At 40.6% G+C, this 17,390-nt stretch overlaps 1 protein-coding gene across 3 annotated transcripts; it reads right to left on the bottom strand.

Annotated features, from left to right (window-relative positions):
- Positions 1-3,512: 3,512 nt before the first annotated feature.
- Positions 3,513-6,991, bottom strand: LOC104822549 (serine/threonine-protein kinase AFC2). Of its 3 annotated transcripts, XM_010553797.2 has the most exons (12): positions 6,775-6,991; positions 5,896-6,088; positions 5,628-5,654; positions 5,386-5,539; positions 5,236-5,284; positions 5,025-5,139; positions 4,744-4,835; positions 4,507-4,657; positions 4,354-4,418; positions 4,166-4,263; positions 3,996-4,098; positions 3,513-3,912 (listed from the first exon to the last, which is right to left on the bottom strand). In XM_010553797.2, exons 1-12 carry the CDS (start codon positions 6,874-6,876, stop codon positions 3,766-3,768), a joined length of 1,296 nt encoding a protein of 431 aa, XP_010552099.1. In that variant the 5' UTR covers positions 6,877-6,991; the 3' UTR covers positions 3,513-3,765. The 3 variants fall into 3 exon arrangements, with proteins under 3 accessions (XP_010552099.1, XP_010552100.1, XP_019059093.1); XM_010553798.2 differs by lacking the exon at positions 5,896-6,088 and having other exon boundaries at positions 3,764-3,912; positions 6,775-6,859; XM_019203548.1 differs by lacking the exons at positions 5,025-5,139; positions 5,236-5,284; positions 5,628-5,654; positions 5,896-6,088; positions 6,775-6,991 and having other exon boundaries at positions 3,764-3,912; positions 5,386-5,509.
- Positions 6,992-17,390: the final 10,399 nt, after the last annotated feature.

Genomic DNA, 17,390 nt, shown 5'->3' with positions numbered 1-17,390 from the left:
CTCTCGTGGCATTGGCCGCAGGCTCTGGTGGTAGAGCTCCTTCCAGGACGTACGACTTCTTATCGTGCTTGAGAACAATTCTCAAGTTCCGATACCAGTCTAAGAAGTTCGTCTCGGTCAGCTTATCCTTCTCAAGGATAGATCGCGTCGTTAAACTCGGTACGCTACCGGTTGACGCAATGTCCTACAAAAAAGACAAACAGAACATACAAAACAAATGCAGATTCTATTAATGATCAACTACCAGCTAGCCCATCATCAATCAGTGTCTACATATCTATGATCTACTACCAGCTAGTCCATCATCAAACAATGACAACATAGATGCAAAAACGAGCTATATTCCCATACAGAAAAATAACCCTATCATAATTTTCTATATGGGACTAAGATCCATATTTCGCATAAGAATGGATTGTTACACCTATCTTTATGCTATTTAGGTAGACATCCAATGTCGATCACATCCCATGTGACTCTTAGATCCTTTATGAGACTATGATATCGAATATCATTGCATACTCGTCTCATCTGTACCATTAAGTCTCAAGTCAAACTTGACAACTTAACCTAAGTTAAATCATGTTCAAGCTGTGGGAACCACGATTTCCCACCCTGCCTCACAAAGATAATCCGGCACGCTCAGCTTTGGCATGACCCGTGTTACGGACGATCGATGCCTTGATAGGCGCTCTAGTAATGGGAGGTACACACTTAGCATTACATAAATAAGGGATTTTCGAAACCACACTTAGATCAAGCATCTACTTTCAAGCTATGAGAACCACCATTTCTCCATCTTGCCTCACCAAGGTAATACGGCACACCCAGCTTTGGCATGACCCATGACACGTACGATCGAGGCCTTGACAAGTGCTTTACTCGTAGAGCTCCTAGATCTAACCGGTTTCTGTGCAACGATTGTTCATAATCCGAATGGACAATCCAATCGATTATACAATCCTAATCCCGAAACTCCCACTCAATCAAGCATATATAATATCTTGATTAAGTTACATACATTCATTCACTATGGACCATCCATAAGAAAGAATCATGTTATTCTGAATCACAGTTGATCGGTTTTAAGCAACGATTGCTCAAACCAGATCCCTAAACGCAAAATCTAATTTTGGTGAAGCGTCGGGTCCTAGACCGTTTGGTCTAGGCCTAGACCGATCGGTCTAGGCGGTTCGGTCTTCGGGTCATAGTCGGTCCGTTCGGTCTGGAATGGTCTGTCCATTCGGACTGACTCTTCAGTCAGTTCGGTTCGAACGGACTGGATCGTCTAGCCCAGAGAAAACGACGAACCCTAGACCGTCCGGTCCAGAGGACCAGACCGTTCGGTCTAGGCGGAAAAACGCGATCAGATCACGTTCTTCGTCGTTTCGGTCCCGATTCAGATCCGATTTCGACCCCGTATTCGCCTGTGAACTCAGAACAGAAGCCTCTTGTAGCTATGCAACAAAGAACATGAAATCTACCCTAGATCCATAATCAAATCATGCATAGCATCAATAGCAAACACGGATTCAAACAATTCAAATCCTATAACGTACATGATCGGGTTCTAACAAAATCATGCAGAGCAACCAGGCTCTGATACCATTGTTGGGTTTTTCTGGGATCTCATGAGCGAATCTGATTCCTAAGAGATCAGTTCTAGAGTTTGCGCAGCGGATGTAAAACAAAAATTTGATAAAACCCTAAAACCTATCATGCATGATCTTGTAGAAACGTTAGAACGATTACCTCAATCGATCCGGGACCTGTTTCAATTGATGTGTTCGTCCGATCACTATATGTATATGTGTTAGTTATAATCATTTTTATTTTAATAGGTATAATATGTATGTATATAAATTTAATTATAATTATTTTTATTTTAATATATATGCATTGGTAATGATATATATATATATATATATATATTGTAGTTATATGTATATGTGTTTTATTAATTATAAATAATTTTATTTTTAATATATATATATATATATGTGTGTGAATTTATATCTATATATTAATATAAATACATGTAGAGAATATTTGGATATTTAATAATATTTTTTGTTGAGTCAGCAGTTGCGTTTAATGACGTTAACGGATACGTGTTTGATTTGAAAAAAATATAAAAGTCTGGGTATTTATGTAAGAGTTGTGAAAAGTTCAGGTATTTATATGACAATTTTATAGTTCGGATATTTATTTGGGAATTTTATAAAAGTTCGGGTATTTTTATGCGATTACAAAAAAACGATTTTTTTTTTCTTTCTTTCTGTGTAATAAATCTGCGAATTGGATATCTAAAAATGTTTTATTCAGTCATGGAGGGGATGAGTTTGGATCGAATAACGACCGTGAAAACTCAATCTTCGTATCGAACAAATAGAATTCATACGCTCGTAGGATAGGGTTAGGGTTGTCATTCTAACGATTCACCTAACATAAATAATTGTATAACAATACCAAACATATTTATCAATATAAATGTTTATATACCATGATAAAATACTTGTAAATTTTTATATATGGAATTTTAGTGCGCGACTGCATTAATAATATTAACAAGTGTAAAATCCCTAAAAAACCTCCAACTTGCAAAAATATATACAAATAAACCTTCAACTTGAAAAACTGTCATTCAATCCCCGAACTTGTAACTTGTCACTAAATAAAACCTCGAACTTGCAAATTATTGCTCTAATAAACCTTTGACCGGTTTGACCACAATTTCAGGCGATCAAAAATCCACGTATTAACGGATTGCTGATGTCACCTTATACACGTTATCAATTTTAATTTAAAAAAAATGACATCAGCAATCCGTCAATACGTGGATTTCCGATCGTTTGAAATTATGGTCAAACCGGTCAAAGGTTTATTAGAACAATAATTTACAAGTTCGAGGTTTTATTCAGTGACAAGTTACAAGTTCGGAGATTGAATGACAGTTTTTCAATTTGAAGGTTTATTTGTATATATTTTTACAAGTTGGAGGTTTTTGAGGGATTTTACCCTATTAACAAATAATATCGAGGAACAAAAGGAGCTTTACAACCCGTGGGATAGGGGCAAATCAATGCTGCCAAAGCCCCCAACGTCTACGCCATACACTCTTGTACCATTGGCTTGAGTTCAATTATATATATATATAAAATTCGTAATCGAACTTAATTCTAAGTATTTAGTTTCTATACTCTTCAGATAAATATAAAATTTCAAACGATTCCAAGTCTCTACAGTACAGTAATCCAAAAATTTAATTAAACAACTTTTCCTTTTTCTATAAAATCATTTTAAATTTATAAAATTTTCCTAACCTCGTTGGCAATAATTTGGAATTATCATTCTAATAGTCAAATTGATATACGATTGGCGAGAAAACTTAAGTATATGTACAGATTTTGTTTTTTATTTTTCTAGTAAAATTTGATCAAATATCATCGATTAGTTAAGTTGGGTTTCATCTTCTCATTAGCGAAGTGGTTAATTAGTGGTTTAGGACAAAATGATCCAATAATTGAACCCTCCCGTTCGGCCACGAACGAATAAAGCGTTTAACAAAGGGACTTTCTGGTGGGAAAACGCGTTTAACAAGACAGGTCCGTCCACACGACATCAATGAGTTCTATTAGTAGCTGTTAATACTTCTCGTAATAATATAACGCCAACATCATCATCATCTTGCCAAGAACGAAGCATATTTACATCCCGACCGCGTTATGGAGTTGATGTCCGACAACTGTGTGTGTGTGTGCCGTCTCATCTTCTCAGGTGGCTGCGGGTGAAAAAGGAATGTCTGAGAGCTTCTCGGGCAGTCAGCCTCTCGGATGGATCGAACCGGAGCAGCCCTTGCAACAGGTTTATCAGTTCTCCCGCCGAATGGTCCACTTGTTGCATTATTAGGTTCTGAATCAACACCCACACGTATATAAGGCACCAGAAAGAAATCAAGTCACACATGGCTTAAGCATTGGAGTTATTCCCCAGACCTGAAGACGAGGGAGCTTGAGCACAGCTTTCAGGCTGTCTCTAGAGGTGGCACCACCTGGCCAATCCAAACGACCTCTTCTAACGTACTTCTCAGCATGTCGGCTGATAATAATGACAACATGTCAGATAAAGAAACCGTCGAGGAAAAAAAGGCTTAATCTATACTCACTCCGCTCTCTTCAGGATGTGTTGAGGAAACGTGCCAAGAACACGCTCCATCATCGCTAGATGCTCCAGGTTCTCATGCGTTTGGAACAATGCTTCACCCTTAACAGGTTTTGATAAAAACTTCTCAGCAAAATCGAAAAAAATGTCCTTTGAATTACGTCAAAAAAACAAAACACTTTCAACGCATACCGTGCATAGCTCAACTAAAATACATCCGATACTCCAGACATCACATGGAAAACTCCACCCGAGACCTATACGATGCACACTCTCCCATCAGTTCACACAATAATCAGAGTCGACATATGCAGAACAGGTCATTTACATGCAAGAGCCACTTACCAAGAATCACCTCTGGTGCCCTGTAGTGTCTGGTCGATACAATATAATTCTGATCCTGACGCTCGTAGGTTGTACTGCCAAAATCAATCACCTTTATTGCACTTGATTTAGGCACTCTCTTATAGCAAGCATCCCTGGACAATCGGGAACCCTGCCAGCGAGAAAAACTCTAAGTAACAGAGTTGTGAACGAAACGAAGAGATAACCCAAATGATTCATTCTAAATTCAAGATATACCTTGTACTCAGGAATTTTCACATAATCCGAGGAGACTAGCAGAATGTTCTCTGGCTTCAGATCAGTGTGAATCATGCGCAAGTCATGCATAACTGAAAATTCAGTAGAGAACATTAAACAGTGGTAATAACAGAGAGCTAAATAAGTCATCATGCAGCTGAAATGCAGCTCAAATAAAAAGTACAGTATCCTAAGTAAGAAGGAACAATTGGCCACACCAAACAAAGCTTAAAAAGAATCGATTGCAAATAGATGGAAAGGACCAGCAAAGTACTACACACATGCTACACATTCCAAGAGTTGCCAGCCAATCTCACGGACAAGATCAATGGGAAAGGGGCGATAATTGTTTTTCCGAAGAAAATCGTATATACTTGGTCCAAGCTTCTCAAACACCTGTTGAAACCATTTAAATTCATCCAAAAATATTTAACCCCAAATATTTCCCAGATCAGGGAAAAGGATAGCATCCGAAATTGACTAAATACTTACGATACAGATATGGTTTCGATAGTCAAACCAGTTCCGAATTTGAACACAACTGCAAGGAATAAACTGATTTAACCTTTGCAAAACAGATCTTGGGAAATCATGCCTGACTCCATCAGACATGAACTCCAAGATGGAAAACAAATTACTTACCGATTTCCACTTTTGTCATGTTTACCAAGCTGTTGCAGCATTTCGATTTCAATCATAGCTGCCTCACGGTATTTTTTCACTCCTCGGACAATTTTGACTGCAACCATTTCTTTCCTCTCCCTGTCCCAGCACTCTAACACCTGACCAAAAGTACCTGCAACCACAATTATAAGAGAGATACATCTTAGATATAATCTATATTAGGTCATGTAAAGAACCACACAAGGATTCGAAATTCATACCTTCACCCATTTTGCTATAGATCTTATCTGCAAAAAAGGGGAGCAGCACACACAACATCAGAATAATGAATTCACATAAAATCCACTAAGATTCTCATGCATTAGATTAAATAAAAGTTACTGGCGACCATTAAACTGCAAACACCGAAAAGAGGCCAAAACACCCTAATAGAGAACTTCCTATAACATTTCTGCGGAGATGAAACTTCAGGTTGCTTAAAAGTTCTATTAAAACAGATCTTTCTACGGTAGCAGGAAGTGAAATTACAGCGAGAAGTTAAGTCATCTCCCAGCTCAAACATATAATGCCCATCCTTGTCATCTTCTCGCCATGGGGGAGAACCATTTCGAGCCACTTCCTTAACAAACAGAGAAGAGCTACTATGGTCTGAAGGTGCTCCCGAGGATGCAAAGCTCGACAGATTTCCAATCTCTTGCCCACAAAACATCCCTACCTGAGCCTACACACAGCCACTCATTCATGCACCGTAATAGATAGATGAAAACTTCACCCACCATTATTTTACACCAACATATTCAGATCTGTGTTCTTTCATTATTATGGTACGTTGTAACAGAGGGTATGAAATCAAAGCAATTACCGAACATTGCACGCAAAGCGAAATTCAAACAATTACAAACCGAGAATATTCTCACGGAACCATTGATTGCATTATTTTCTCTGAAGGATACAAAGACAAATTGTTACACAATCAATCCCCACTGTCTGGATATGTAAATCTGTCATTTAGAATAAATTCAGAACAAGCAGCAACCAAAAACGCCATAAATCTAAATTCACAAAGCATCACCATAAATGAATGCAAACCCAATATCACGTACAATCTCTGGAACAAAATAGATCACACGTTCTACACTTTTCAACCGAACGAATGTCGTTAAAACCCAAATAAAATCACAGAGACTAGACAATCACAACGCACAAAACATCCTAAACACTAAAAGTTTCCCACTTGATTCTTTCCCCACCAAAACCAGAGAAGATCCCCCGATTCCCAACCAAAAGCAAACAATCGGAGAAAAACGACTATCAACGAACGAAAAATCCGGAAACCATTCAAGAAATTGTAGATCGAGACGAACAAAATACAAAAATCTAAATCACAAGGCAAAACCAGATCTATACCTTAGGCGCCTGAGGTACGACGTCCCAACCGAGACGCGCCCTTTTTCTGGGGCGTCGATCCATGTGGGTATGAGGAAACTCGATCACGCGCTCCATCTCCATAACTGCAGAGAACCGCAGGATTTCGGACAAAGAAAATCAGAGAAAAATCGGTCGAAAACAAGAGAAGCGAATTTTAGAGAAGCAGGTCGGCGATGGCGATAATCTACAAACAACTTGTGACCTCTAACCCTAGTTTTAACCAGAGAAAACACAGAAAGAGAAAGCGGTCAGGAAGCAAATCTAGACCGTACACGTGTTGTTCAACTTGTGTTTGACCTGTATTATTCTAACCAGGGTTAGGTGGAACCTAGCTGAATTTAACCAGAGTTTGGTTGGCTCAATGAGTGATTGGAATATGCTTTCCACTTTTCCAGTTCAATTAAACAACAAGCAGTGCGTGTAACATAGCAATAAACAACACGCATTGTGGACAACACAGATACGACACGCATTGCGTCTGATTTTGGAACACAACACGCGTTGTGGACAACGCACACGGATAAACAACGAGCATTGCGTCTCATTTAGCACTAAACGACACGTAATGTGGGTATCGGTTGAGAACAAACTATAGAATTTTTTTTTTTTGATAAAAGGTTAAAATATATTCATCAAAATTGTTTGTGTACAAAACCGATGATGATCGCACCCGTACAAAAGAGAATACCCATTTATCTGTAACTTGACACCATAACTAATATGTAGAAGCAGCTAACGATGAGATAGAGTGATGTAATACCAGTCGACAAGGAGATCCGGGTCAACCCTACGAGAGGAGCCACGGAGCGAGAGTATACAATTTCGGACCATGACGTTTAGTGTGCCACAAAGTGAGTCGGCCGATGAAACAACACCTCGGAAAAGCCTTGTATTCCTTTCTGACCATAGTAGGTAAAGTGAACATTGGAGAAGAATCAAGAAAATAAGACTCCTATTATGGGACAGATCATTTCTCGGGTGTCTCATCCAGTCCAGAGTGTCTTGGAGATCTAAAGGTGGTCTGCGCCAAATGCATCGGGCAAAACGGGACCAGACCTGACTACTGTAGTTATAGCGGAAGAAGAGGTGAGAGTGTGACTCCTCCTCTAAACCATAGAGCAAACAAGTTGAAACCGCAACTGCCCCCCATCGGTAAAGTCTGTCACGCATCGGTAGTCGGCAATGAAGAGCCATCCATTGGATAAACCCATATCTCGAGACTCCCTAAAAAAACCAAACCAGTGGGTGCCACGATACTTCCAACGAAGGCTGACGGAGTAATTTCCAAGTGCCTGCAGAGGAGAATGCACCTGCAAATGTGTTTGGACCATTCTTCCATTCATACATTTCTGGTCCGCTATCTGAGCTTGGCAACTGCAAGGAAGCCAACCTGATGTAGAGGTCCAACACTCTCTGTGATCTAGCCCCCGGGAGAGTCCAGCCCGAGTCCGAAACAACGTCTACTACTCTGACCTGTCGTGGAATCCTCAACATGCGGGGGCCACCTTCACCTACATGCTCAATCAAGGGGTCAATGTCTGTCGAAGTATCAAACCAGGATGCAGTTCTTTACCATCGCCCAAGGAACATTGCATAAACTGTCGCACCACCAGTTTAAGAAGTAGAAGCAAACTATAGAATCTAATTTACAATTATACATGTTGGCATTTTTTTTGAGTTACATGAACAACGGCATACTTCCAATTCAAATGCTTTGTGAGTATGGGAGTAACTTCAACTTATTTCATATTCAATCTAATTTTTCACGTAGGAAAATATCCTAAAATATCACATTTTTGAACATAATTATTAAAACTAACAATCTACAAATAACAAAAATCTAACAACACTAAGTTTTTTTATCCTTCTATAAAGATTTGATTTTTAGTAGCAGAGTTTAATGTTTTAAAAATTAAAGATATTTTTTATTCAAACATTAAAAATACCAGTTTTGATAACTAATAACTGTAGTATCAATTTCGATAATTTATCTCAAAAATAATATGTCAAAATTTTCTATTTTGACTATTTGTTTTAAATAAAAAAAATTATCTCATCCAATAGTAAGTTTATGCCTTGCACAAATAAACAAGAAGTTGATATTGATAGGTTCAAATGCATCAGTAGTCAGCACTAATATATTTTTGGACAAAAAACCAATCTTTACAAGGTTCTTGTAATGAACATAATCAATAATCTCAACCATATTATAACGGAAATTAGCATAACAGTCACGGAAATCCGGATTTATAGTCTTCATGTCGATATGCTTCACCTGTTTTTTTTTTAATCTTATAACATCAAAATTCTCATTTTTTCAACTTTTTATACAAACTCTTCGTCGATGTTTTGGTAATCTTTCATTTGATTTGCACTTGTAAGAGAAAAAAGACATCACCCTTGAGTTCAAAAACACAATATGGAGAAGAAACAACATGTTTAGACATTTCTTTTTGCTTGCCTTTTTGGTGTGAAGGTGATTATAATTTATATCAAAAGAATTACAAAATCCAGTTTTTGTTTCTACAAAAGACTATGAAACCCATGAATAAGTGGTAAAATTCTCCTAAAAAATCTCTCGCATCAAATAATACCAAAAAACAAGGTACGAGTCTCTATCCTCTGTGGTCTTCCTCTTGATGTATATCAAAATATTACGGATGGTTCGATCAATCTTCCACCGAAAATTCTGTCCCGAATCTGATCTGTCCGCGGTCAGCCGGACCAAGTGTGGGTCAGCCGAACCAGCAGACAGATCAGACTCCAGACCACGTTCTGGTCAGCTCGGAGGATAGAAAACGAACTGACTTGGTCCGGAGTTGACCAAGTTTGGTCAGCCCCGTACTAACTTAGTTTTGAACTGAGTCCGGTTCCAGGTCAGCTCGGAGCAAGAGAAGACTGAGTTGGTCCGGAGCTGACCAAAAGTTGGTCAGCCCCGGACCAAGCTCAGATTTTTCTCAAAACGGACAATTCGGTGGACCAGAGAAGCTGACCAAGGTCAGTCCGGCAACCAAAAGTTGGTCAGCCCCGGACCAAGCTCAGATTTTTCTCAAAACGGACAATTCGGTGGACCAGAGAAGCTGACCAAGGTCAGTCCGGCAGACCAAATCCTGGTCAGCTCCGGACTGGACCTCAGACACTTCTCAAGTCCGAAATTTTGTCTCCTTCCTCATGATTAATCTCAAGCTATTACCGCCCATTAGTAGAGCAACTGTCAAGGCCTCGATCGTCATGCTTACTGATACGTGTGTATCGAGTCTAGAATTTATAACCCGATTCACAACTCACCGCAAGGATACGGATCGTCGTAACACGGGGTCGAACGCAAGGACCAGTAGCTAAGTCTAAATCCTAATCGAAACCAAATCAAGCAAGGAAGTGGAAGTGATGGTGGAAATATGTAGAATCAATGGAAAATAAAATAAGAAAGCAAATAAAAACGAGTAAACTATCAAGCAAGGATGACTATGGGTGTCGGGATCGTATTCGCATGTATGGGTATATGTTAAGCATGCGAGAATAACGATTATGACTTGTATTCGGGAATCATCAAGCAACAAAGATAGAGAATTCACCTCTCGATCTACTAACTCCCCACCTATAGAATAACTCGTCAATCTCTCGATCTATTCAAGTTAACCCTAGGTGCATAAAGAATGCTATCATCAATCCTAGATCGATTAAACCATATCTCTATGTGAATAATACGATCTATCCTATTGATTTTGATCCGAAACCAACTCATATCTCTATGTAGTTTAGAATCTAAGATAATTGACCAAGGGTTAGCAAACATCAATCCAATAAAAGCGCAAATCAATAGAACCGAAACAAATCAAAACCGAAATCTAAGTTAGGGTTCAAACATACCCAAAACACATACGAATCCCTAACCCATAGCCGTGGATCTACTTACGGTTCATGGAAAACAATAAAAAGCTCATAAAGAAAGAGATAAAAGAGAGGAAAGAAAGTCTCATGCAGATGTGTAGTCTCCACGATCGAATCTTCCTTCTTCTTCCCGAAATCCCGTGAACTTTTATTCTTCTCTCACCAAAAGCTCTCCAAAAATCTGTATCTAAGTGTTCTCTAAGGCTCTCTCCTGTACTAGGACGTGGCTAGGTGTTTTTTATAACCCTAGGGCGGCTCCCAAGAGTTTTATTCCCATTCTGATGCTGAAAATCGCGAAACAGGGTTTTTGACTGGATCCGGGCCGATTCCAGATGGATCCGGACCGGATCCAGATTCCTGGGGTCGAATTTTGCGTCCTTGATCCGGATCGGATCCAGTTGGATCCGGCCCTGCGCTAGCAGTTTTCTGGTCTTTCACGAATTCGCTCATAACTTTCTACTCCGGTATCGGATTTACGCGATTTCAATGTCTACGTGAAGCTCTTGAAGTGCTCTTTCCAATGGTACAAGTCTCGTATGATTTGGACCTCTGTAGAGAAAGTTATTGATGTCGCAACATGAGTACCTCATCCGGACTTCTCCTTTAACGCTCCAAATAGATCCTTTTCGAGTCCAATCATCTTCGAAACCTGTAACTCTGCAAAACTAAAGCACAACCGGGTTTTGTGTCCTAACACGCCTAGAATGCCTATGAATGCATGTGATTATCCTATAAAACCTAGACAACTCTCATCAAAATATAGAGAAGAATATAAGTTATCAAAATCCCCCAGATTTAAACCTTTGCTCGTCCTCGAGTAAAGAACGAAGGAATAAAATCTGCAAAACAAGAAATGACGAACATCAAATAGCATCATCGTGAGACTCTAAAGCAAAACATCCATCCAACACTAGTTTCCCGAGAATCGTACCCAAACCGGTCTACTATGATCTTCCTACCAAAGACTAATCTACCTAGCCATGAGATTTTTATTGCCATCTAGGACCCATTAGAATCTCTACAACTCACCAAGTCTATTTCCGAACCTATCCTTATCTCAACTTAGCCTTTTCGATCTTAGTTCTCTTTCGTACCTGGATTTTTACCTTTTTGTAGATTCTTTCTATCAAACGCTAGCATCTCGGGTTTCTAGGACGTTGAAGTTGAAGGACATCGTTTTTCTCTCCTTTTTTTTTCTTCTTTTTTCTTTTCTCTTTTTTTTCGTTAAATGCGATGTCCAACCCACAACTTAGACCCGAACAATCGATCGATGCACTCATGTCCTCGAACGATTTTCGTTAACGAGATTCTGACAGCGGAGTGTCGAGATGCTTTATTTTCCCAAGGCGTTTGTCGAACTAGATTCCCGACCTGCAAGACTCGGAAAAAAAGTTCTAAACAAAACTTATAACCTGGATATAGTCGTTTCAACTCCGTAGGTTCTAAATAACAACCCCATCCCACAAACTATATATAGAAAGTCTGGAAAACTATCAATTCGACACGGGTCAACCACGTTCTACAAAGTCACTAGATCATCAAGATATTCCGACTCTATCATCCCACAAATCTTCCAAATGATGCTCAAAACGGGTTTTCGAGGTATGCACGTGAACCTATATGATCTTACATCTATATGATCAAATGCAATCATGCAAACCTAACAAAAATCATCTATATGAAAAGAAAGAAAACGTGTAAATGCAACTAATGCAAAGTGATATGCAAAAGATGAAAAATTTTTCTAAGTCTATATACATGATAAAATGCACCTAAACTAAATGCAATCCTACGTAGATAGACCTGAATGTATGAAGGATCTATCCACCCCCAGACTTGAACCATACACCATCCACGGTGTAGACTCTCGCCCGAAAAAGTAGAATCGAAAACAACGTATGGAAAGAACCAATAAGAGGGATAGAGAAGGCTTAGCTCTGCGAAATTCGTTCGCTCGCAATGAAGTTAACTCACGTCAAACGCAAGACCTCTCACAAACTCTGTAAACTGGAACCTATCCAACATTGTCTCTTGGAAGTCGATGCTCATCTCTCGTGTGCCGGTGTAAACGCTCATAGAACAACAAACGTTATTCGGACAAAAGTATAATAATAGTAATGCATTCCAAAGGATCCAAAATACAATCATGGTCTCTACTACCTATGCTACAAAGAAAAGAAAAAGAAAAGTTACCTAGTGCTCGGGTTGCCTCCCGAGAAGCGCCTGTTTAACGTCATTAGCTCGACCTATCTTGGTCAAATGATGGGAGGGTCTGAGAGGCAAAGATAATCGATCTTTCGCCGCCCTGGATGTTGAGCATTAAGCGCATCTTTTGGACCTCGTGGATGCTTGAGCCTTCTATCCTCCTTGGGTTTCCAAACTTGTGAAGGAGGTGGATCTTGTGGACGTTTGAGCGATGATTTTGCTCGTTTCGATCCTCTCTTGCTCATTACCCCTACTCGACAACCTGTAATAGAAGGTTCAAACACGGATATAGGATTATGAGCGGGATATGTACCTCTCTCCAATGATGGTCCTGTGTTCCTATCCATGTATGTGTGTTTCTTTGTCCTAAGCCTTTGAGGTAGGGGGTTCAATTTCACCTTCGGGGCATTCTCTAGACTCCAATCCGCTTTATTCAGCGTTCCCGTGCTAGGTGGTGGCTCTCTGGTCTCTAGAACGTCTTTAGTAATCGTCATGGAGGGTTCGGAGACGTTCGTAGAAGAATCGGGCATGTCGATGTGAAAAACGTCTGATTTGCTCAAAGACTGGATCCGGTCCGATTCCAGTTTGTCTTCGGAAGGCTGTGTTTGGATCCGGTCCGTTTCCAGGTGGAAGCGGTCCGGATCCATCTTCTGTAAAACTCCAATTTCGTCTGATCCTTCGTTCAATGCTCACGTAAGCTCCCGGATATCCTCCCAATTGTTGTATATGCTCTCATTCGACGCAAGGAGAGATATCTCTAAAGGATCGACTTCTCGATGTTGGTTTAGTGCTCTATGATGTACTGTGTATGAGCTTTGTTCATATACATTTGATGTATTGATATTTTCTATGGTTTTTATGAGAGTATTTGATCCATTACATGTTTTTGCATACTAGATCTGTTATAAAATCCATGTATCATTATGAATGATACTGAACTCCCTAGTCTTGTGTCATTATGGGAATGATGACATAATAAGACTAGTATGATGTGTGATTGATGATCATATAGATGATCATAGGTATTGGATACAATCACAATCATAGGTATTCGTTGGAGAACGGAATACTGGATTGACCCGCATGAGATTGTCACATGGACTAGTGTCATGACTTGAATCTCATATGGCGGTTCCATGATTGGATCCTAAGACCTGAGATATCTACGGAATCCAACATGAGGAGTTGAGTGCTTTGAATACGTCAAACGTCCTGCGTAACAGGAGGACTATAAAGGCGTGTATCAGGTACGAAACGAATCATGTGCTGGATTGTAGATAGTCAAGATAGGATTTGTACCTCTCGTAAAAGAGAGAGATATCGTTGGGCCCCTCGTGTGAGTGAGACTGTAGAAATGTGTGGCCGCACTATAGACGAGCGTCGTCTATTTCAGACAGTCGAACTCAGTGAACGAGAAAGCAGTCGAATCAGATAAGGTGGCTTGTCCATGCCTTATGTTCGACATATGATATCGTGATACAAAAGGATCATCAACCGGAATCATCACTGGCGTTTGTAGGATCACGAACAAACTCTATGCGAGATAGGTAGTCATAGTGTCTTGCTAGAGACCGCCTATGACTTGTATATCCGGAATAGAGATTTCGGGTTATACTGCTATGTCGAATGAGCCTACAGGGTCACACATGCAGGGAAGGACAAATGCACGAAAGAAAACGACGAAAAACCGAGTCGGAAGGGTCCAGACCCGACGGTCCGGACGCGTGGTCCGTCCGTTCTGAGGAATGGAACGGACGGTCCACGACAACACGCAGACCGTCCGTTCTATGTGATAGACTGGACGGTCTGCACCAAACGTAGACCGTCCGTTCTGCCTTACTGGAACGGACGGTCCACGTGCAATTCCGGACCGTCCATTCCAGGTTCCGGTTTTCCGAAAATTAAACCGAAATTAGGGTTAAATCACTTTATAAGAAAGAGATTAAAACCCTAATTCGTAAGAGACTTTTTGGTGTCGACTTTCAGAGGTTTGAGAGAGCTTTTGGATGAGATGCAAAGAGTTCAAAAACCGAAGAGTCTCGTTTTCTCGAAGCATAAAAACGAATAGCAGATTCGTGTCCTAGCAGACAAGTTCCAACCGTTGGAATCCATCCCGAGGTGTGGATACGTGTAGAGGGCGGGGTATTCTTCCTCCCTTTTGTGATCAGACGAATTCTTCAATTGATACAGGCCCCGGATCGATTGAGGTAAGCGTTCTAACGTTTCTACGATTCATAGAAGCATGGTTCTAGGGTTTATTAAATTTTTGTTTTATATCCGCTGCGCAAACCCTAGAATCGATCTCTTAGGAATAAGATTTGCTCTAGAGATCCCAGGAAACCCTTCAGTGGTATCAGAGCCTGGTTGCTCTGTTTTGATTTTGTAGAACCCGATCACGCACGTTTTAGGATTTGAATTGTTTGAATCCGTGTTTGCTATTGATGCTATGCATGATTTGATTATGGATCTAGGGTAGATTTCATGTTCTTTGTTGCGTAGTGTGCAAGAGGTTCGTGTTCTGAGTTCATAGGCGAAAGTCGGGTTGATTTCGGGTCTGTACGGGGCCGAGAACGCGGAAAAACGTGATCTGATCACGTGTTTCAACCCTAGACCATCCGTTCTAGGTATGCCGGAACGGACGATCCAAGGGTAGCAGTCCGAATGATCGGATTTTAGCCTGGAACGGATGGTCTGAGTGTCAGACCGCCCGTTCCAGCTCGTCCGTGAGCGGACCATCTGTTCTGGTAGTAGAACGGCCGTTCCAAAGCGTCTGGACCGTCCGTTCCGAGGCAATTAGGAGTCTGTCCGTTCCGAGGTAGTGGAACGGCCGTTCCAGTGTATTGGGTCGTCCGTTCTAACTCCGAGGTTCGACCAAAATTTTCGATTCTTCGTGTTCGGGACCCGTTTTGAGCAATAGATGCTTAACCCGATTATCTGTGAGTCAGAATAACATGTTTCATTCATATGGATGGTCCATAGTGATTGAAGACAAGTAACTTGATCAAGATATTGGATATGCTTGATTGAGTGGGAGCTTCGAGATTGGGATTACATAATCGAATGGATGGTCTATTCGGATTATGTTAATCATTGCACAGAAACCGGTTAGATCCAGAAGCTCTACAAGTAAAGCACTTGTCAAGGCCTCGATCGTATATGTCATGGGCATGCCAAAGCTGGGTGTGCCATATTATCTTGGTGAGGCAAGATGGAGAAATGGTGGTTCTCATAGCTTGAAAGTAGATGATTGATCTAAGTGTGGTTTCGAAAATCCCTTATTTATGTAATGCTAAGTGTGTACCTCCCATTAATAGAGCGCCTGTCAAGGCATCGATCGTCCCTAACATGGGTCATGCCAAAGCTGAGCGTGCCGGATTATCTTTGTGAGGCAGGGTAGGAAATCGTGGTTCATACAGCTTGAATATGGTTTACCTTAGGTTAAGTTGTCAAGTTTGACGGTAGGAAATCGTGGTTCCCACAGCTTGAATATGGTTTACCTTAGGTTAAGTTGTCAAGTTTGACTTGAGACTTAATGGTACAGATGAGACGAGTATGCAATGATATTTGATATCATAGTCTCATAAAAGGATCTGAGAGTCACATTGGATGTGATTGACATTAGATGTCTACCTTAAATAGCATAAGGCTGAGTGTAAAAACTTGTTCTTATGTGAAATACGGATCTTAGTCCCATATAGAAAATTACTATAGGGTTATTTTTCTGTATGGGGATATAGCTCATCTTTGCATCTGTGTTGTCATTGTTTGATGATAGACTAGCTGGTAGTAGATCATAGATATGTAGACACTAATTGATGATGGACTAGCTGGTAGTAGATCATTAATAGAATCTGCATTTGTTTTTGTTCGTTCTGTTTTGTCTTTTTTGTAGGACATGACGTCAACTGGTAGCGTACTGAGTTTGATGATGCGATCTATCCTTGAGAAGGATAAGCTTACCGGGATGAACTTCTTAGACTGGTATCGGAACTTGAGAATTGTTCTCAAGCACGATAAGAAGTCGTACGTCCTGGAAGGGGCTCTACCACCAGAGCCTGCGGCCAATGCCACGAGAGCCGTCAAGGATGCTTGGTTGAAGCATCAGACTGAGACATCGAGATCTCCTGTCTCATGTTGGGAAGCATGGCCCCGAATCTGCAAAAGCAGTTTGAGGGGAAGAGCGTGTTTGATATGATCAAACAGCTGAACAGCTCAAAACCATGTTTCAGGAGCTAGCGCGTACTGAAAAGTACAAGACGCTAAAAGCTCTAGTGAAGACGGAGATGCCGAGAGGCAGCTCTGTCAACACCCACGTCCTCAACATGCGAGCTCATATTGAGGAACTTGAGCGTATGGGAGTGAACCTCGATGATGACTTGGTTGCAGACTTGATCCTGATGTCATTACCCGAGGATTATAACCAGTTCGTGATGCAGTACCATATGAACGGGATGACTAAGAGCTTAGCCGAACTGCATGGGATGCTGAAATCGGCTGAG

Source organism: Tarenaya hassleriana, unplaced genomic scaffold (assembly GCF_000463585.1).
Source record: "Tarenaya hassleriana unplaced genomic scaffold, ASM46358v1 Cleome365, whole genome shotgun sequence".
In the NCBI taxonomy this organism is placed as follows: Eukaryota; Viridiplantae; Streptophyta; class Magnoliopsida; order Brassicales; family Cleomaceae; genus Tarenaya; species Tarenaya hassleriana.
This window is presented reverse-complemented; position numbering and strand designations above follow the sequence as displayed.